The sequence below is a fragment of the Simochromis diagramma genome, unplaced genomic scaffold (genome assembly GCF_900408965.1).
Source record: "Simochromis diagramma unplaced genomic scaffold, fSimDia1.1 OVJJ01000293.1, whole genome shotgun sequence".
Lineage (NCBI taxonomy): Eukaryota > Metazoa > Chordata > Actinopteri > Cichliformes > Cichlidae > Simochromis > Simochromis diagramma.
In genome coordinates, this window is record NW_024386801.1 from 25,031,334 (window position 1) to 25,053,253 (window position 21,920).

Below are 21,920 nucleotides of genomic sequence, written 5' to 3' on the forward strand. Positions count from 1 at the left end.
AAATCTCTGAGGTAAAACTCAGTGAAGCCACTGCTTCAGCCCCCGATCATCTCCTCCAGCTGCAGGCCCTCCAGATTTTCACCAGAAAGTCAATACTTGTTGTGAGTGCTCCTCATCCTTCAGCTGAGCTCTCTGAGCAGCTCTCTGTCATCTCTGTGAGGGTCTCCCACTGTAGTTTCTTGAAGGGCATTCAAAGCTGTTGTTTGGATGTTTCTGCCTTATGTTGTGTGCTCTGTCAGGATGATCCCACACTCTGAACTTTGACTCACAGGTCAAAGTTCAGAGGTCAGGTACAAGGACTGGTTTGAACACATGTCAAAAAAAGCCAAGGAAGAATTTTAAACTTTCAGAAAGCAGGAGAACTTTTGCTCAAGGGCACTTTTAAAATAACCAGAAGGTCTGACTCAAGACTTTTGTACACTACTACGCAAACATCAGAATCAATAATTAATATACATCCCCATCAGTTTTCTCTTCTCCGCGCTCTTATTTTGACACACTTCACAGGAAATGAGTATGTACAGACGTATGCCGTCACTTCAGGCCCGTACTTTCGTCCCCACTTATCGCTGTTTCTGTCTCAGGTGATGGACGCTCAGAAGGTAAGAGTGTGATCAATCGGTGATCAATCGAGCAGTGAGTGAAAGTTAGGGGAGTGAGGGGGGGGCGGACGTGGTGGAGGGAGGGGTGCAAGGAAATGGAAGCAGAGGAGGGGGGATTAGCTGCTAGCTGTTAGCGGTTAGCTTCTCTTTCTCTGGTGGACCGAGCTTCAGTGAGAACAAGAGCTGTGCATTATAACATACTGATCAGTCGGCGAGTACAGGTGGGGGTCACATGTCCTTTAGCGTGTTCAGACTTTGGGGTCACAATGAACCCTCCAAGTTTCAAAATAAAACCCGTACATCCGAAGTAATTTTCATAGTAAAATACCTCATTCCTGTTCAAATGTGCTTTACTGAGTTTCTAAAAACATACGCGTTACAAAAGCGTGAAATTACAGTTCAGTATCAGTGCACAGCCAACAAAATGTACCTGTCAATCATTCAATCAATAGTCAGTCAGTTCATTCTTAGAGCATCATCATCTCAGGGCTACCAGGTGAAGCTTCGATCTGTGCTTTCACCTTTTATTTTGGTTCGGTGTGTCCAGACTTCCGGTAAGTCTTTAACCAATGAGAGCGCCATCTGAAGGTCGGACAGCTGCAGCTCTAACAGGTGGAGCAGGCAGGTGTGTGCGGGCCAGAGACTGGCAGGATGGTGATGGTTGTATTCACCTCAGCTAGGATGCCAAGCCTTCTTTGGTCCATTATGGTCTACGGAGGCTGATCCTGGTCGAGGTGTTTAACCCGCCTTCTGAGCCGATGCTCTCGTCTGATTGGTCTCTGTCAGGTGTGGAATCAGGGAGGAAGATGAGGAAGAGGAGCGCTGTGTGTCTCGCTGTCTCTGCTCTGACAGTTTTGTGATTACTTAGTGCTGCTTAATGCTTCACCAACATGGAGGAAGGTGCTGTAAAAGAAAGTTTATTTTTTAAATGTTTGTTTGTAAACAGGAAGCTCTGCGCAGGATTATCAGCACATTGGCCAGTAAGAACGAGGAGCTCCAAAACTTCCTGGAAGCAGTTGATCACACGCTGACGGGCCTGCAGGTCAGCTCATTAATCAGCTGAATTAACAAAGGGAAGGGCTTAGGTGGATGGGACAAGAGAAATTAAAGGAAAAATAACTAAAGTTAACTTTGCTAAATCAGGAGGAGTCATGCAAGGTGATGTCAGACTTGGAGGCAGAGTTGGAGAAGCTAAACTCTGCCCTGGAGGAGAAGGGGGCGGAGCTCCGTTACATAATCAAAGAAGAGAAGCAAAGAAAGGAGGCGGAGCTTCAGGTAGAAACTTTATTTTTTAATGAAATGTTTTTATCTGGAACACTTTATTTTTTAATTTATTATTTAGTTTTACATATTTATTTACTCATTGTTTTTAAAGTGATTTTTTTCTACTTTGCAAATAATATTTTACATTTAATGTATATACATTCATAAATATATTTTATATCTATTCATTGGCAGCACTTTATTTGTTTCCATTTTTTATTTTTGAAGCTATTGATTGATTGACTGGGTTGTTTTCTGCATGGTGTTTCAGAAGCAGCTGTCAGAGGGCAAGTTTGCTCTGGTCTCTTGCGAGGAGCTTCTTGACTTTGCAAATCAAACACTGACGATCAACACTGAAGAAGAATTTCTCGCGGTGAGGCGTGATGAAGACAAGGAAGATGATGTCATCAGTTCATTTAAAAAAAAAAACTAAAAATGTTTTTTTGTTTTGTTTTCAGGCAGCAAAACAAATCAAAGAGCGGTATGTCTGATTTGTTTAATGTGTAAAGCTGTGTAATGTGTGTTTTCATTGTCATTTCATTTCATTTGATGATATCAGATGTTTGTTTTTGTTTGTTTGTTTACAATGTTTCTTTTTGATATCATTGATTCTTCTGAATCTTTTCAAACTAACAAACCTCTTACTGAAGCTCTCCAATGATTTGCATACAAACTCCGCCCCAACCTTTCTAACCCCATCCCTAAATACTAACACCTAACCCACCCCACTCCATTGGGATCCGCCCCAACACTGTTACTAGGGTAACAATGGCGCCGGCGTTCCGCCTAACCACTCGCCCTGCGGTGTCAGACAACATGTCACAATTTACTGTGGACTTCAGTGCAGAGAGGGCGGGGCTTCAACGACTTCACTTTCTGCCAGGTCAGTTGACGCAAACAGTTCAGGTGGTTGTTCTGTGAGGTCAGAGGTCACATGTTTTTCTTGTTTCTCAGTGCCGAGAGCTCCACAGATCGATGCCTCCAGTTGTGTAGTCCGTGACAACACCATCACGGTCACCTGGCGACCGCCTGGTGAGGCAGACAGTGGTGGCGATAGCAGCAGCAGACCAATCGAACGTTACGACCTAGAGTACCGAAAAACGGACCGTGACAGCACACTGAGAGTGGCAGGAGAGGCATGCTGGGAGAAAGTCTGTGACATTATCGAACCTCAGGTCACCATCTCAGGTAAAAGGTCAGAGGTCATTATTGCATGGCTACAGCATCATTGAGTTTAAACCAATTTCTGCATTTCAGGTTTGAAGTTCGATTCGCGTTTCATTGCCATTCGAGTCCGAGCTAGAAACAAAGCGGCAGCTGGCGAGTTCTCAGAGCCTATCGCCATAGAAACAACAGGTGAGCACACGACGTGGAATATTTAACTGTGTTTGAGGGGCGGAGCCTCAGATAATGATGACGCCTTGTTTTCCATGTTTTTGTCTGCAGCGTATAACTTCAGCTTCGACGCTTCAACAGCGCACGCCGAGCTCAAGGTTCAGGGTGACACGGTGACCTGGGAGCCTCAGGGAGTCAAAGGTCATGATCCTCGCCTGCGAGGCAAAGAGAACAAAAGCAGGTGAGGACAGCTGTTAGTGATGATGCCGTTGTTTTTTTTTAATACACCTGAATGTATCTTAGAAGCACAATAAAGTTCATCGCTCACAGTATTGTGAAATGCACAGGCTTTTATTGTGAAAGAGAAAGAACAGGAAGATGCACTTTTCTCATCTGTAGAGTGACACACCTGTGCTGGTCAGGTAACGACAGCAGGAGGCGCTCTTAATTCCCTGAAAAAGCTGGTTGGGCCACATCACTTTTTTTGCTGATTTTCGTATCTCCATCTGCGACTGGACGCCGCCAAGCTGTACATCATCGCTAACTGTTTGTCATTTTATCTCTGACCTCCTAAATAAACATGCTGGCCCTGCCGGAATGGGTCAGCTGATTCAAGAGAATTGTAGAGTCAGGAGGCCACACCTCCTCATTACACATTTACTGATCAGCTGACTCATTCAGAGGTGTGATGAGGTCACAGCGGCTACCTGTCTCACCAGTTCACACGTGCCTCAGTAAATAACCTTTAACCTTTTTATCCCTCCTCAGTCTCCGTGCTGCTTCCTCTCCAACTTGCTCAGGTAGAAACAATCATGGCTGAGTGGTTTCCTAGCAACCAATCACTCTCTCCATTTGCCATTTTCACATCACTGCTGACATCACATCAGCGTTTAATTTCCTGTTTTAATTAAAAAGTTCATGTTTGGTTTTATTTCAAAATAAAGGCTTAACATGTTTAAAGGAAATGATGTCGTAACATAAACTTTTCTTCCATCATGTAACAAATGAAATGTTTTTGTCACGCTCATCTTCCTCTCTGCTGCATCATGCTTTGGCACAACCTCATTGGCTGTTTCACCTTCCCGTTTCATTCCCGCTATGCTGTTGACAATTATTAACATTTTTTTTGTGTTTACCTCAGCAGCCGGAGCGCCACGCCATCACCCAATAAAACGGCTGCAAGTCGAGGAGGACGCGATCGATTTGCTGGGGAGTCGTACACAGTGCTGGGTAGTAATACTGCACTCTTATTGCAGTACTAATACTGTAGTAACACTAAAGTGAATGTCTTTAAGATGTCAGAATTTTTTAAAAAAAAGTTGATTTAATAACAACTTGGATTTAATGATTTGACATTGAAATTTTATTCATTTTTTAAAATAATTTTTAATAATACAAGTTAAAATAAAACATTTCTAATTTTAAAAATTAAAAAAAAATTCCTTCTTGGTCTCCTAGGTGACGAGGAGATGACTAATGGTTGTCACTACTGGGAGCTCCGCCCCCTGGCTGACTGGAAATCGTTCAGTGTAGGGGTGGCTTATCGGGGCAGCCTGGGACGCTTTGACCAATTAGGGAAGGGCACCGGTTCGTGGTGTCTCCACGCCAGCCAATGGCTGCAGAGCTCTCTTGCCGCAAAGCACAACAACCGAGCAAAGACACTGGATTGGCCATTACCTCACCGAATCGGAATCTACTGTGACTATGACAATGGTCCGAAAAACAAAGAGTATTTTCAACTTCCTGGTTGCTCTTTGACAGTGTGTTTGTTTTGTTTGTTTCTTTGTTTTTGTTTGTTTCTGAATTGACTTCCTGTTTGTTTCAGGTGATTTGTTGTTTATTGATGTAGATCGTCTTCGTCTTGTTCACGCCTTCAAAACAAAGTTCAGCCAGCCGCTTGTCCCCGCCTTCACCGTGAGTACTATAACAGTAACACTACAGTAATAGTGCAGTAATACTGTACAGTCACGGTTAAGTAACGGTACACTGACAGTATCACAGTACTCTCAATATATTACAGGACATACTCTGCATGTATTAAAGTGCTAACTGCTGTAAAACTGTGCCTTAGGTTTGGTGTGGTGGTATCACCATAGCGACAGGTCTTCAGGTGCCGAGCTTTATGGGAAATTTCCTGACGACCAATCGGAGCCTCAGCAGCCTTTCCCCATGATCGACTGATGAGCGGTTTTATTTTAAGTCATATCATTGCTGTTTGTAATTCTTAAAATCAATAAGTTTCTATCAGATTTATTGCTATTGAGCATCAATTTTACAACAGTTTTTACTCTACTGTGAGGCTTTTATTGTGAAAGTCTGGAACTGAAGCCATAGTATGTAGCTGTGGATTTTCCTTTGAAAACTGCACCTAGATGTAATTTATTTTCAAGTTCTCTGTTTGTCTTGTAAGATACTATTATTCTGAAAGAGTGGACTAGAGACAGTGCTGCACATTGCTACTAAACTTTATTTTGAAACTTCTTCTTCTGACCACATGACTGACTTTTATTGTGAAGGAACCAGGATATAACATTTTATGAAATCATTGATTAAAAAGTGAATTTATTGATCTGACCAGAATCAATGTTTTCTGTCAATGAACACAGTTTGAAAAATAAAAGCACACAGAAAATGCTCGGTGATCCCATCAAAATAAAACATGAATAATTTACAGAATCTTTTTACAGTGTAACACCACCCAGCAGCCAATCAGGAGAGAGAAAGTGTGACATCAGCTGTTTGGGACAAATTAAAATAATTAAGGATTATTGATCTGAAGCTCCTCTTCATCACTTCTCCTCAGACAATCCTCTGTGCTCGTCTTTGTCTTGCCTCTTCTTCGCCTCCTCTGCCTTCCTCCTGCAGACCTCATAGAGGCGAAAGGCAGCAAAGGCGGTGGCGAGCAGACAGGCAGCTCCCAGGATTGACCACCAGCTGAAGGAGGAGGAGGAGGCTCCCTGCAGAGAGGAAGGGGAGGACTGCGTGAGCAGGAGGTCACGTTGGACCCAAAATCAAAAGTCTGACGGTTACCTTGATGAAGCTATAGACTCCAAAACACAGGAGGATGATCACAGCAAGGATCTGAATACAGACGGGAGGACTGGAGTCAGCTGCCATGATTGGTCCTTTTATTAAATGTCACAAGCCAATCAGAACACCCGATTTCAGATTTAAAATCAATTTTTAACTTTACCTCTGTTTGTTTATAAAGTCTTTTATTGTAAAACAAAAAATCCTGAAGTATGCCTTTATCCTGTGAAGTCACAGGATAAAAAAAAATTAAAGATAAAAATATGAAAACATTTATATCAATAGAAATAATAGAATTAAAAATCAAACTGAAGAAAAAAGTCACGTAAATAAATAAACAGATTAAAAAAATCTCATTAAAAATAAGAGTGCGGTGATCTCAGTGTGAACACTGGTCTGAGCGACACAGCGCAACCGAGACGTTTTTAACAGCTACTTTAATCCCACACTGTAAAAAAATTTCACCATCAGCTGATTACACTGTAAAAACAAAAAACTGGTTAAAACTGTAAAATAAATCTCAAACATACATGTTTCTATGAATATATAGCTTTTTGTATTTAAATTAACTTTTATTTACTTTCGTACATAATGAGACAGAACACTAAGTATTAGTTTTAAACATAAAGTAAAATATGGTGGTTAGCACTGTTGTCTCACAGCAAAAAGGTCCTGAGTTCAATTCTACCATCATGCTGGGGTCTTTCTGTGTGGACACAGTCCAAAGACATGTAGTTAGTGGGGGAAAGTTATTTGGAAACAATAGTTGCAAATGGTTGTCTGTGTTAGCCTGTGTTAGCCCTGTCCAGGGTGTAACCTGACTCTCGCCCTAAGACAGCTGAGATAGGCTCCAGCACCCTGCGACCCTGAAAAGGGTAAGCGGTGAAAATAAGTAAAGATGTTTAAAATGATCTTTCCTCAGTAATATTGAACTAAAACTGATTTAATAAAACATCACAATGCAGAAGTTCTTTAAATTAATCTTATTTTTTATTGATCGACTTTAAACACTGAAAGTTGTTTTTGTGTTGACGCGGCGTTCAAGGGATCCGCCTCAGCCTCTGCTAATCCTGCACTCAGGTTAATGAGGCAGTGAACGCAGCACACACACACACACACACACACACACACACACACACACACACACACACAGGAAATTAGCTGACTGAGCCTCAGTAAGAAGTTAAATTTGTGATAAATTGAGCATAAAAACTGATCATCAGTGAAACTTAAAATTTGTGTCGATTGTATATAAAATTCTGTTTCAAATTATTCTGTACACACACCTGCTTTTTGGAATTATTTGTTGAAGTTTTTTTTAAAGGGAAACACAAAGCAAAATGGAAATCAGAGGAGAGGGGGAGGAGTTATCTCTATGGTAACACAGCAACAAACCCAGAGAAACCAGAGAAGAAGGAGAGCAGACTTTGACAAAGGACCAGAGGAGGAGAGGAAGAGGAGGATCAGCAGCAGATGAGCAGAGGAGCTGGTGACTCTATTTCCCATCATGCAGGGCTCAGTTTGATTCTGTGGTTTGTATCTGAGGTGCTTCAGATGTCATGCTCATCATCACCATCACTCTGTAGCTGCCACCTTTATCTTCATCAGGCTGTAACTCTGCTCATGACAGGACAATGGCCTGTTTCCGGGGCAACCGGGAGGAGTTTTACGGAGAAGTGCTTCTATTGGACAACAGAAAGCTGACACTGACGGTCGAACAGGGCATCAAGGTCAGTGCCGACTTCCCGTTGGCCGTTTCCTCTCCCCTCTGAGTAAGACTGTCACCACTCTGTGGCCTCCATCAAACCTCTATGCAGTTAGAGGGGACTGACTTTGAAAGATCATTATTAAGAACTTCCTGTTATGAACTTTGATTTTAGTGGCAGTAAAAAATAGAAAACCTGACAGGTTTGATAGCTGTGTATTATTGTGGGGTCTTTACCTTACAATATATATTGTTGTGGTGGTTTATATATTTATATATTGTTGCATTGAACTGATTGGGCGGAACGGTAATACAATGGTCAGAACTGTTGCCTGACAGCGAGAAGCTCTTGAGTTCAGCCTTGCCGGCTTTTCTGTGTGGAGTCTGCATGTTCTCTCCAGGTTCTACAGCTTCCTCCTACAGTGCAAAGAAAAGCAGTTAGTGGGGTAAGGTTAACTGGTGAATCTAAATTGCCCATAGGTGTGAATGGTTGTCTGTTTCTCTGTGTTAAATTAGCACTGCGTCAGGCTGTCAATACAGGGTCTACAGGGTCTGGCAATAATACTGTCCATCCCACGGACTTATCTCAAATCTCATGGCGATAGAGCCTTCTTCGTGGCAGGTCCCAGACTTTGGAATAGTCTCCCCCTAAATATTAGATCTGCACAAACACTTGAGCAATTTAAATCAGTACTAAAGACACATTTTATGCCCTGGCTTTTAACACACTATGACCCAAGCATTCTGGTCTTATTTTAATAATTGTAGTTATTGTTTTAATTCTTTTATTGTCCTATTATTGTTTTATATTATTATTATTGTATTACATTGTTGCTTTTTAATGCCATTTTTATATTGTTAAGCACTTTGTGCAGCATCGGCTGTTTGAAAGGTGCTATATAAATAAACTTGACCTTCACCCTACCTCTTGCTTATAGTGGCTTGCATAGGCTCCATCCCCCCATGACCCGATAAGGCTAAGTGGAAGAGAATGAATGGATGAATTGAACTGAATTGATAGGTTTGATAGATCTGATAAGTTCTTCAGCATCCTGTCTCTGTGAGTCATGAAAGCTCTGAAGGTGACGCAGTGTATTGTCCTCAGAGATCATCGAAGGCGGCCTCCGTCTTGCAGCTGGTGTTCGCTGAGCTAGGTGTGGTCGAGGTTGAGTTCTTCGGTTTAAAGTTCTGTGACAACTGGCAGCAGACGGTGAGAACACAAACAAGAAGTCCAAACTGAGCGCGCTCAGGAGCAGCAGCAGTTACTGTTTGTGTTTCTTTCAGCTCTGGTTGGATCCTTCAAAGACTCTGTCACAGCACAAGGAGCTTGGTGAGCTGCAACATGAAATTCATCAGTAACATAACTGATCTGTCTTATTGATTTATCCTCAGATTCTCAAACAGCACATTCCTCATTTTTTGTTCCAGCTGGGCCGCCGTACATTTTCTACTTTGGAGTCAAATTTTACATTGAAGATCCATCGAAGCTGAACGAGGAAACAACCCGGTATGTTTCAGTGCAACCTAACAAATTCATGAAACACTGAACGCATCATATCTGTCTCAACAAGCCTGCCACCTCATCAAAGGTGGCCTTATATGGCCATCTGCCACGGGTGCCCTTAAAGGTCCCCCCTCCCCAACATGGGTGGCCTTATGTGGCCCTCTGGCATGACTAAGCCACCATAATTTCACCTGCTTTTTAAATACCCTTGGTGCAACTCATGTGTTTCCTGTGTCAGGCGTCAATTTTACCTCCAACTTTGTCAGGATGTACGTCGAGGTCGCCTGCCATGCTCCGGCCACCTCAGAGCTCAGCTGTGCGCTCTGATGCTTCAGGGTGAGAAGAAAATGTATGGAATTATTTTTCTATCATAAGTCACAAATGAAAAAAGATAATACAGGCATTACATTACATTCTTTGTGCATAAGTTTGAGCTGCATATACATATAGAAAATGTGTTCCTGACAGAGAAGATTTCTGACATTTTGTGTCAATTTAAGCATGTAACAATTTGATTATTTCTAATAAAAAGAGTGTGAAACTCAAGATCGACTTGTATGTTTAATTATGTGGGCTAAAGCCAATAAGAAAGTTACAGACTTTTTATGAAACGTGTATACTTACTGCATTTGATGTATTTTAACCATATATAATACATATTAGAGAATGTAACGCCTGCATATGTGTAAAGAAAAGGCTTTGATTTTGATTCTGCACGTCTCCGAAAATGTCAGAGCACTTTTGCAAATGAAATGAGTAAAATGAAATGTTTGCTCAGAATATGTTTTTTTGTTGTGTGTGACTTATGACATCAAAATAATTCTGTACACCCGTTCATATGTGTGACTTCTTCATCAGTCAGTAAGTTTATTATTGATCTCCCATGTTTGTTTCAGCGGATCGAGGCAACCAGAGTGAGGACAACACATCAGATGCTGAGGAGACGCAGGAAGTTCAACTCATCCGTAAAACGCTCAGGTACACAGGAAATGAGGCCGTGCTGTTAAAGGTCTTGTTTCTGTAATCACATGACCTGATCGCATATTTTATTTTGTTCTGCCACCATCAAAAATATTTAAAAAAAATTATCAATAATCAATACATGACAAAAGATGGAGCTGCACACTAACAAAAGAAATCACTTTGATTGATTGAATGATTGATTGATTCTTTCTCTTGCTGTGCAGTGGCGTCCCTCGCTCTGAGGCTCAGCGCCACTTCCTGTCTGTCTGCAGCTCTCTGCAGATGTACGGCGTCTCTCTGTTCGCCGCCTATGTAAGCCTTTTGATCACTGATCAATACAAGAACTTCAGCCGATCAATCACTGATCCGTGCTGACACCATGACTTTGTGCAGGGGGAGAACCACACAGAGTACTTCCTGGGTCCAACACCAGTAGGAGTGGTCATCTTCAAGAACAAAGAGCTGGTGGGAAAATATCTGTGGTAGGTTAAAAACGCCTGGATGACATCACAGTGATATGACCCAAACAGAAAGTTCATATCAGTGTTAATATTTAATGATACGTATTGATCAGTTTAAATGTGTGTTAACATTTCTCTGAGATGAAGACAATGAGTCATGGTCAGGAGGATTAACAGCTAAGGGGGCAGCAAGGAGGGGGCGGGGCCAAAACAAGAGGAAACAGAAATATATGACCTCAGTCATGTGACCCTCAGCCTGCTGTCTTTTGCAGGCAGCGAATCATCAAACTTCACTACAAAGACGAGAAGTTCGAGCTCAGAGTGTCAGGCAGAAACGTGAGTTCCTATTGGCTGACTAATGCTAAGCTAATGCTAACAGTGATCATTAGATAAAAAATATATTTCTTAAAAATGCAAAAACGTTATTTATAAAAGCAACTGCATGGCTTTCAGGGTTCAGAGACATCGTTCTTCTTCCAAACATCCGATTGCCGCAACTGCAAACATTTGTGGAAGTGTTGCGTTGAACATCACACCTTCTTCAGGTAATGCACACCGGCCTCTGTGATGATATTTAATCTGCTCACCTTCTCCAGGTATTCAGCTCTGCACACTTTGTATCTGATTCTGAAACAAAATGTTTCAGCTTCTCCTGGTTTCTTCTGATTGGCTCATCTGGCTTCCATAAACTAAACCTGGTTCTCGTAGGCTCCACCTTTCCCTCTTCTCAAATCACCCCATGAGCCTGCCTTTACCCATTTCACATGTGTCAGAAAACCTGAAAATAGTGAAAAAAATAAGGATACCTGCACTCTGTGACATCACACAGATCCATGAGGAGAAAAAAAGAGACAAACACACCCATACACATACAGACTCACACAGACACACACACAGATACACGTGCACAGAAACACACAGACACGCACTCACGCAGAACAAATTTTTTTTTTGTTTTCAGGATGTCAGAGATAAACCTTTTAACACACAAACTGAAACACAATAGGTAAGCACACACACACACACACACACACACACACACACACACAAACGTTTCTGATGATGCATCCTTTTCTTCCAGTTTCACTTGCTCTAAAACTCCGTCTCTCCGTCTGTTGAAAAATGGCATTGACAACAAAACGGCATCAGCTGATGTGTGTGTGAGGGCAACGCGTCAAGGTGTGTTTAGGAAGACATGCTGTGGTTTTACTATCTACTCCTGTAATAAAATAAACTACAGCTCTGTCCCCACTGCTCTATTCCAGCCAATCAGAAGCCAAGTTGCAGTAGTGAACTAATAACAAAACACAGCGCACTACCTGCTGTTCAGAGGTGAGAGAATGTGCTGATGTCATGTGATGCTGACATGCGATGATGTATTTTGATGATATCATGTGTCTGAACTTGCAGAGGGTCAGAGGGCAGGGCGAAGCCTGATCATGCTAAGCCCAGTGCACCATGGGAAAACAACACAAACATGTACGTTTAAAACAACCTTCTGCAAGGTGTAATCTGATTACTGATACATGTAATTAAATTAATGCAGAATGTAATCTGATTGCCACTGTAATCTCCGATTTCCTTGAAACAGTGGTCTGTTCAACCCAAAGTTTTGTCCAAACACCAACAAAGATGAACAAGTCCCAGGAAGACCACAAAGGTAAGACAGGAAGGGAGAAAGGAAATGAAGGAAGGATGAAATGGAGGCTTAAATGAAAAAAGGAAGAAAGTAAGGAAGGGATAGGGAAAGAAAGGTATAAAAAATGGGAGGTTGGAAAGAAGGGAGGGAGGACAATGGGGAGGAAGTAAGAAAAACGGGAAAGAAGGAGTCAGGAAGGGAGGAAGGAATGGTAAAGAGGGAACTAAAATGACACATTTTCCTGTTGGTGTTTGAGGCGGAGCAGAAGTCTTGATGGAGATCGACCAATCAGAGAGCAGAGGAGGAGGTAAGGAAACTGTCATTTCTTTAATGCCTTCATTTGTTTCTAATGAAAGCTGTGTCCAAATTCAGAGGCTGCAACCAAGACCTTCAGATTTGCGTCACCGCTGTCTCGGTGGAGTTTAATAAAGTCAGCCGTCTGCTCCTTGCTATGTAAAATATAACAGGGCGTTGGAGTAAATTTTCTACCATCTCACACTTCTGTTTAATCAGTTTTCTGTTTGATGTTTATTCAGCTATGTGAAAACTATAACTTTAATCTCAGCCAAACTGATTTATTCATAAACAGATAAAACACTGGAAAAAGCCAAACATTTTTAAGTTATCTGAGTGACTTATATATCATGTTTAACCTGAGTAGCAAAGACCGCAGGGGGTTTAAAACGATTTGCCGGGAGTTCGCTGTTCTCGCCAGCTCTAGTGAGCCTTGACCACCTGGTTAGCTATCGAGCTGGTGGGTAACAGATGGCTCCAAAAATGTTGGAGCACTTTTGCAAATATGTGATATATGTGTGTTGATAAATTAAGCAGATATTTGAAGTTTACACAGCTACATTCTTGCCTGAAATGTATCATAAAAGTTTATTTTGTGACCCAGAAAGAGTAATCAGAATAATATTACAACTAAGGAGCTGCCGCCATTGTTGGAGACTGGAATTGGCTGTGCCACGCTATGAATTCTGGGATATGGCAGGCCACAAAGGATACACCTGACTCCTTCAAATCTGAGGAAAAGGAGGACACATTTGTCAGCCGCATTTGGAGGAGTCTTTGAATTGGGATAGCCTACGTCACGATGTATGTGACGTAATCAGCCTTCAAATGCGGCCTCAGGAGGATGCACCTTCTGAATTTTATTCAAAAGTTTTTTCATGTTTATCCTCTGTGTGTCATGATGGTCTGCCCACCCTCAGGTTGACCGTTCAAGATATTTAATTGGCTCTCTGCCCAGCAGGTCTCATTCCCGTGGCAACACGAGCAGTGGCAGCGAATCAGAAAAGATGTCAAGTAATAGTGAGCAGTGCCGAAGAAGACCCCCAAAATGGTAAAAAAAAAAAAGTTAGCTTAGTGTCTTTGTGTGGCTAACACTGATGCTAACTGAGCTAACTGTATCCATAATTTCCCATTTGTACTTAGCAGTCGCCACAGTGACCACGGTCCTGACACAACTTCCTGCCACCATCGCCGCCGCCACACCCAATCGTAAGTAAAACACAATGGTAACAATGCTAACATGTGCTAAAGGCTATTGCTAACACTTGTTGTGTTTGTAGCCACAGTCCTGACAACCAAAAATGGAAACACATCCAGTAAGTTACACATTACAGAGTACTCTGATTAATTGCAGTAGTCCAATTACTTCCAGTACTCAGAATACTGTGTGTCCTTACCATGTCTCCAGGAAGGAGTTGGTGGAGCCTCCCAGTTTGATTGACAGACAAATGGAGGACATACCTTATAAGGAAGTAAGGTAAGTGAGGGAATAGGGCTTTGGAGTTGACGTCACGCGGCAGTGCATTGTGGGATCGCGGCGCCATGTCAGAAGGCAAAAAAAATCAAGACAAACACACTGTGTAGGAAGCGGGACTGCCAGAACCATGCTTAAAATTAGCGCAAAAGACAAAGGGCTGTTTCGTGACCGATTGCACCCAGAAGCCAAGAGATGGTACTTGGAAAAAATATCGTGCATCGGTAATGTGGACCCGTATGAAATAAGGCAGTGGAGTGGAAACCCAGACAGCCTACCGCCGTTGTCCTATCCCGATATCTTCGCGTACCTTGTCTGTGGAGTCAGCGCATAAGGGAAATCATTTTCATAATTATAAATCCCTGTAGGCGCACATCTGATTCACAAATGGTTGGGTACAAGATTTGGCCGTTTTTAAGCCTCCACGTTGGCAGTACGTTGACCATATGACCAAGATACAGCTTGAGGTTGCACATAACATTGACTTCTCCTCAGCAGCTGCCCCAAAAATTGCTCTAGATGAACGATTCACGATTGATGCAAGCTGTGCGTTGCCATGTAAATAGTTTGCATTTCATGTGTATGTACTTGCTAAGTACATGTGAACAGATCTTGAAAAAAAAACAAAAAACATACTTTTTTCTGTTTTATTGAAACCACTTTACAGAAAGTACAATTATTTACAATGAACTGTACATGCAACACAGCAGTTTTATGAATATTCAACAAGAGCAAGTTTCATTTGGCCCTGGTTTGACCAAGGGGCACATATTCACCAAAACACAGCACACCTTAACAATCTTATCAAGCAGTGTTGTGTCTTCACCCTCACATGATATGAGTAATCGGATTGGCATTGTAGTGTGTAGCATTTTGAACTTGTTACACAAACTACCTATTACTCGCTCAACATGAATTCTCAGGTGGGCAATTGCTCTCGTTTGGGGATGGCAGAGAACTCAATATCCGCTCGTCTGACCGCTGCAATCCAAGCCTGACGTCTTTGTTTAGTATTATCGGATACATGAGATCCCTCCCGTTGCCTCCAGGAGGGGAAACGATGAAAAGAGAGCCCATTTTCCAGCTTCTTGCCTTCCCTATCATGTGATCTACCGTTGCAACCGACAACACAGTACCTACGAACCACAGCTGACGCTTCCGTGTGCTTTGTCTGGCCTACTGTCATGGCGGGAGGGGGCGTGGCCGTGACATCACGCTCCAAAGCCCAAGGAACTCCAAAGGCAAGGAACTGAGGGAGGGAGGAAGGAAGGAAGGAGGAAACTAAGGAATATATTGGTGTCTTTCAGGGTGTTGGGAGAGCCAGTCAGAATGCGTCGTTCTCGTTGGACTCGACGGCATCAGCGGTGGGTGTCAGCCTCAGACCTCCGGTGGGTGTGACTCACTGTGTTCACGCTTCATACTGGAAACATTAAATAATCCTAATTTGAATGTAAAGGTCTAAATTGAAAACATTGGTCAACCTTCAATTCAGGAACAGGCCAAATCACAGTAGGTGAAATTCAGATCCAACCTTAGGTTAGTTCCACAGATGGTCTCAGGTGCTGTCGCCAAAACAAATCAGAGAAACAAGAAACCCAAAATCGCTTTATGATCACTACAGAACAAAGAATCACTCAGAGGAATACAGAAAAATACAGACCGGCCCTCCACTGACAGTCACGACTCCTCTGACCGGCCAAAAGACAGTCAGAAAATCTGGTTTACTGTGGAGTGTAATCTGATTACTGTGGGGTGTAATCTGAAGTAAATTTAGATGACATGGTTTTGGACAGTATGAGAACTGTGACTGATAACTTATCATATATAATAACTGTATTTTTTACAAGGAATGAAAGAAATGTAATAATCAGCTCACTATTAATGACATCACTGGGGCTGCCACTGTTTGCAGTTTATGACACTAATTATTACAAGAGAAAGCAACCGGAGGAAGAACTAAGACATGTAAGGCCAGAGGAAACCACGAGTTCTTTTAAAAATGACCTGTTCATCCACAACTGAGAAAATGTTCATGTTGATGGTGCATATGACATTTTTAAGAATATTCATGACATTATAAGATGAAAACTGTCCAACAGTACAATACAGCAGAAACCAAGAACTGATCATTTCCAAATGCATGTAAAAAAGAAAAACACGCTGTATGAGGAATTCATAAATTCAATTTAATTTTATTTACACAGTGCCAAATCACAACAACAGTCACCTCAAGGCGCTTTGTATTGTAAGGTAGACCCACAATAATACATACAGAGAAAAATCCAACAATCATATGCCCCCCTATGAGCAAGCACTTTGACAACAGTGGGAAGGAATAACTCACTTTTAACAAGAAGAAACCTCCGACAGAACCAGGCTCAGGGAGGGGCAGCCAGCTGCCACGACCAGTTGGGTTGAGGGGAGGATGATGGGATAAGACATGCTGTGGAAGAGAGACAGAGATTAATAATTCATTACACAACGAACATGAGAAGCAGAACATAAATGTAAAATTACAAAAATAAGTTTATGTTAAACGGCTACGGTGAAAGAAGTGTTCTTTAAACTATAAGAAACATAGTATGGTGCACTGCCTGCTTCTGAATAAACTAACCCACAAACAAAGAAGTCACTTAAATATTGATGTAAGACCTTTTGGGATGGATCTGACTGAAAGCTGCTCCGGTACTTTCTCCATGACAAACTTACAGCTGATCCTGATGTGTGGCTGTCTGGTGATGCCAACTGAGAAGTCGCCCTTTGCGTTAGAGAAGCTGAAAAATACAGGAGCCCGAAATGTTGCCATGACAACTGTATTAATTTTATTTATACTGGAAATCAGGAAGGATCTCCTCACAGAACTGATCACATCAGAAACAATAAAGCTTTAATCAAACTGAAGCCGTGTACACAGACACGCCAATGTCATTACTGCTGTTGATGACATCGGCACTCTCTTTATTAATAATGGTGATATCAGTATCAATATAACAATGCTACAATAACATGCGTGTAAATTAATATGTAATGAGGTTTTACATTTGAACTTTTTTGCTTCATTTGTGTTTTAGTTGTACAGAATTGCTTCCTCCTCTTCCTGTTACCACGGCAGCTGACACTTCCTGTCGGTTTCCCACGAGCAAGCACAGTTAAGACATGGGCCGGGCTGTTGTGAAGTCTCGTTTTGAAGCCTTGAAATGAGCATTTCTGCCAAAAAGACAGATGTGATCCAGTGTTTATAGAGGTCAGACAGCTGCTTCCACAGACCTGTACAGGAGCTGTCATCCTTTGTGGGCTTCGGACAGAACTTCATGCTTAGCTTCACCCAGGAGCTGCCTCTATGTTTGTCATCATCACCTCTGTTACCAGCACTAAGGACGGAGCTTTATCAGATGGTGCTGGTGTGTCGATTCATAGCCACTGTCCAGAGGTTCTGACTTCCTGTGAAGTTCAGGTCACTTGCTGGTTAAATGTCAAGGATTAGGGTAGATAATATTTACTAAGGCAGGTATCTGGAGGCGATTACAGGTGAGGAGCAGTTTGGGGAGTGAAGGAAATCTAACTCTGGCGTTTCACAAACGCCTTTAATAAGCTTTCTGACTGAAGGCTGGGAGAACTGACCCTGCTTTTGTCCGCCTTCATGGAACAAGTCTAATGGAAGCACAGAAGAGTCTTCACACCTGTGAACACACCTGTCTTACCTGCTTGTATGTGATCAGTTTTTGAGTCTCTCTTTTATTTATGGTCATTTAATTTTTAGTGACTCTTGATGTGAATAAATGGCTGCCTCATCTTGCTCTCTCTGGCAGTGATGAAAAAGGACTTCTCTGTTTTATGATCTTTGAGCTCAAGGCTGTCACATGTAGCTGCTGTCAGTTGTTCTGTGTTTGTCGGTCATATTTTGGTCTCATTTTGTTCTCTTTTCTTTTTTTTGTGGTTTAAAAATCTGAACAATCAATAAAAATCTGACTTACATTAGTATTTAAAAATGTAAATATTGTTTATTAATGATGGAGCTACTGTGGAGAGAAACTGTGAGAACCTCCCTCCAGCCCAGCAGGGGGCGCTGATACACAGCATGCTGAGCACAGAAGAAGACGCCGACTCTCCTCACGTGACCGTCTGCAGCGTGACGTGAGATCAGCTGACTGCGGCCACAGAGGAGGTAGAAGCAGCACAAATCCTCCGTCGACCTTGCTCCGTGTGTCCGCGCAGATTGACCCAGCATGGCGAGCCAGTCTCAGGGCATCCAGCAGCTGCTGCAGGCCGAGAAAAGGGCGGCCGAGAAGGTGGCCGAGGCCCGCAAGCGTGAGTACCAGTCCGGCCCTCTGGGCGCCGAGCCCGCAGCGGGGCCACTGTTACCTTTGACAGGGAGCAGAAACCGTGTAAGGCAGAACTCTGTCTGTAATTCGGTGAATTTACAGTTTCACTGGCTGCTCGCGTTCTTCTGACGTCAGACACGGACCGGACTCGGTACAGCATCATCGGTTCGGTCCTCCGTCAGACTGCTGGCACCTCCCTGAGCACGTCAGGGAGGGGATTATAGCTTTGCCCGATCCGACTCAGATCGGGGTAGAAGCAGGTCTGTTTCCGCTGTGAGGAGAAAACTCGCGGCAATGTAACGGCTCCGTGACCGGGTCAGAACCGTAACACGGTCGGTAACTGCAGGGTGTTCACTTCCGGTCAGCCCATGATTCATGCGCGGGTGTCTGTTTCTGTGCAGTTTTCTATCACATGATCAGTGTGGTTCCGGTCTCCTGATGGTGAAACACTGAGGTCATGTGACATAGAGTCACAGTAGTGTTAATAACCCGCGCATCAATTCATCTGCAGACATTAAACTTCCACCGTCCTCCACCCGTTACCTGTAAACCTGCGGACTGATCTGATTCCAGTCTTTAAATGGTTTCTCTCTCGTGTTGTGACGTGTGCAGGTAAGAATCGGCGACTGAAGCAGGCGAAGGAAGAAGCTCAGGCTGAGATCGAACAGTACCGCCTGCAGAGAGAGAAGGAGTTCAAGACCAAGGAGGCAGCTGTATGTACCCTAGTCCTTCTCCTCCTCTTCTTCCTCCTCCCTCCTCTTCCTTTCTGTTTACATGCTGAAGAATGATTTATTATTTTCCTTCTTTAATTTAGCGTGAATCACAGAAACAACTTTTTCTTTCTTTCTTTATTTTCTTCTTTGTTTCACTTTCAATTTTTGATATATATATATAGATATATATATATATATATAGTATATATAGGTGTATATACAATATGTGTGTATAGTATATATAGTGTATATATATATAATATAGATGTGTATATATAAATAGTGTGTATATAGATGTGTGTGTAGTATGTTGATATACACACACACATATATATACCACATATGTATATATACACATATATATATAATAGGTGTGTGTGTGTGTGTGTATATATACACATATATACACACACACACACACACACATATATAGATAATATATAATATATATATCATAGTATATATATAATATATATATACTAATTATAATATATATATATATATATATAGACATACATATCACATATATATACACACACATATATACACACACATAGTATCATATATGTATGTATATACACGTATATATATATATAATATATATATATATATAGTATATATATATGTTATATTATATATGCTATATGTATGTGTATATATATATAAATATTATATATATATATATATATATATATATATATATATATATATAATTCGTTTTCATTGATTGAATTCGAAAATAAAATCTGAACGTTTACTATATGTGATTGAATATCATTCCTGTACTGCCAGCACAGTTAAGACATGGGCCGGGCTGTTGTGAAGTCTCGTTTTGAAGCCTTGAAATGAGCATTTCTGCCAAAAAGACAGATGTGATCCAGTGTTTATAGAGGTCAGACAGCTGCTTCCACAGACCTGTACAGGAGCTGTTTTCGAAAATGCCTTTAATAAGCTTTCTGACTGAAGGCTGGGAGAGCTGATTCTGCTCTTTTTTTTCTACTCCTTTTTTTTCCTTTTTAAATACGTTTTTTGTATTGTTTGTTATTAAATCATTAGTAGTAGTCATTATTAAATCTTTATCTATATAAATGTAAACCTGGTTTTTATACTTAAGTGCTCTGTGTATATAATAGTTATTTCAAAATAAAAGTTATATATAATGTTTGTCTGTTTCCGCCCAAACTCCCCCTCCCTCCAGGCTCTTGGTTCCCATGGTAATAGCGCCGTGGAGGTGGATCGTGACACGGCGGAGAAGATGAATCGTATCCAGGCCAGTTACCGTAGTAACCGAGAGGCCGTGCTAACCGAGCTGTTGCGGCGCATCTGTGACATCCAGCCAGAGTTTCATGCCAACTACCGTGTGGCTGGCTGAGGGGGCGAGTATGTTATCTAAGATGAGGGGGGCGGGGCAAACAGAGGAGACCTGGACATTAGTTTTGTTAGCAGCATTAGCTTGGATAAAGCATGTGATTTCAGAAACTCTATAAAAGTGTTAAAACCTCAGAGAGCTTTTATTTTGAAGGTTAAAGTTCATTTCTTCCTGTTTTCCCATGCTGGGTGAAGGTGTGGTCTAAATGTCGGTGTTACTGTGGTGATGTTTACGAAATATTTATATCAAATTAAATTTGTTTTTCTTTAAGTGTTTCCTTGATCTTGCAAAATAAAAGCCTGTTCTTTCCACTTTGAACACCAGCCAATCAGGTGTAAATTTACCAGCAGTCGCCAACTGATGTGACAGCTGCTAATAGGCTGTTTCACCATAGCTCTGTTGTCTGATTGGCTGGAGAAAGTGGAAAGACTTTTATTATGAAACTACTGTCCAATTCCACATTGTTGTTTCCTGTTTGTGACCATGTAACTTGTTGTTGTTGTCTGTGACATGGTGATGATGAACATATTAAAAATGTTGATTGGCTGAGTCTGTGTGCTGCTGCTCTGTGATTGGCTGAAGGTGTTCCAGGCGCATTCATAGGGTAACAGGTGCTTACAGATAGGTGTGGGTTTATTCAATTTAATCGTAGTGATATCTATTCATTAAATCCTGAATCGATTTTTTTTTTAAAAATATAAATGTATTTTGCCAGAAATGCCAGAATCTCAGATTAAAACTCACAAAACTATTTCAACATCCGCCAAATGGTTAATTCTGCACAATAAATACAAAGCGTGGATCTTTTACCTGACGGCATGTATGCAGACACGTAAAGACACATAAAAATCACACTTTCTGCACAGCTCTTTCTCTCAGTGAGCTTCAAGAACAGTTTACCATCAAAAATCTTTATTTTCTGCATTATTGCTTGCTTATTATACACCAGTCTGTAGTTGTGTTTAGTGCTGTTGCCCGTTTGTGCTGTTCAATACTGAGTTTTAAAAAACTTTAAAAAATGATGCCAAATTACAAAATGCTTAGCTGTAACTTTGCTTCACTTCAGCAGCATCAGGTAATGTTCTGCTGATTCGTGTTCTTTAATTTTTGATCTACTGCAGAATATTTTTAAGGTTATCTGCTATAAAAAGCCAGGCCGGGTAAATCTCCTTCATGCTTTTCTGTGTTTTATCCTCAGTTACTTTGACACAAAGGCATCACAAGTTTCACCTTTGTTTTTAAACAA

The 21,920-nt window shown here is 41.6% G+C and overlaps 3 protein-coding genes across 6 annotated transcripts; all 3 read left to right on the plus strand.

The window, feature by feature from the left end:
* Positions 1–478: 478 nt before the first annotated feature.
* On the plus strand, positions 479–5,775 carry fsd1l (fibronectin type III and SPRY domain containing 1-like). Of its 4 annotated transcripts, none has more exons than XM_040026768.1 (13): positions 479–602; positions 1,549–1,644; positions 1,746–1,877; positions 2,137–2,238; positions 2,324–2,346; positions 2,627–2,748; positions 2,820–3,053; positions 3,123–3,221; positions 3,312–3,441; positions 4,342–4,430; positions 4,659–4,913; positions 5,026–5,114; positions 5,272–5,775. In XM_040026768.1, exons 1-13 carry the CDS (start codon positions 588–590, stop codon positions 5,371–5,373), a joined length of 1,488 nt encoding a protein of 495 aa, XP_039882702.1. In that variant the 5' UTR covers positions 479–587; the 3' UTR covers positions 5,374–5,775. The 4 variants fall into 4 exon arrangements, with proteins under 4 accessions (XP_039882702.1, XP_039882703.1, XP_039882701.1 ...); XM_040026769.1 differs by lacking the exon at positions 479–602 and adding an exon at positions 1,261–1,388; XM_040026767.1 differs by lacking the exon at positions 479–602 and adding an exon at positions 1,273–1,426 and having other exon boundaries at positions 4,345–4,430.
* A 1,907-nt stretch (positions 5,776–7,682) lies between these two features.
* epb41l4a (erythrocyte membrane protein band 4.1 like 4A) lies at positions 7,683–18,234 on the plus strand. The gene is made up of 23 exons (XM_040026762.1): positions 7,683–7,762; positions 7,861–7,960; positions 9,041–9,145; positions 9,220–9,265; positions 9,364–9,442; positions 9,678–9,775; positions 10,336–10,417; positions 10,627–10,714; positions 10,796–10,884; positions 11,136–11,199; positions 11,317–11,408; positions 11,825–11,869; positions 11,945–12,042; positions 12,129–12,195; positions 12,274–12,342; positions 12,455–12,523; positions 12,759–12,809; positions 13,758–13,847; positions 13,940–14,005; positions 14,077–14,112; positions 14,205–14,273; positions 15,578–15,658; positions 17,342–18,234. The coding sequence occupies exons 1-23, from the start codon at positions 7,704–7,706 to the stop codon at positions 17,421–17,423; spliced, it is 1,725 nt and encodes a 574-aa protein (XP_039882696.1). The 5' UTR covers positions 7,683–7,703; the 3' UTR covers positions 17,424–18,234.
* Positions 18,235–18,383: 149 nt separating this feature from the next.
* Positions 18,384–21,223, plus strand: atp6v1g1 (ATPase H+ transporting V1 subunit G1). Its single transcript, XM_040026775.1, has 3 exons — positions 18,384–18,578; positions 19,205–19,305; positions 20,504–21,223. The coding sequence occupies exons 1-3, from the start codon at positions 18,497–18,499 to the stop codon at positions 20,675–20,677; spliced, it is 357 nt and encodes a 118-aa protein (XP_039882709.1). The 5' UTR covers positions 18,384–18,496; the 3' UTR covers positions 20,678–21,223.
* The last annotated feature ends 697 nt before the right edge of the window (positions 21,224–21,920 follow it).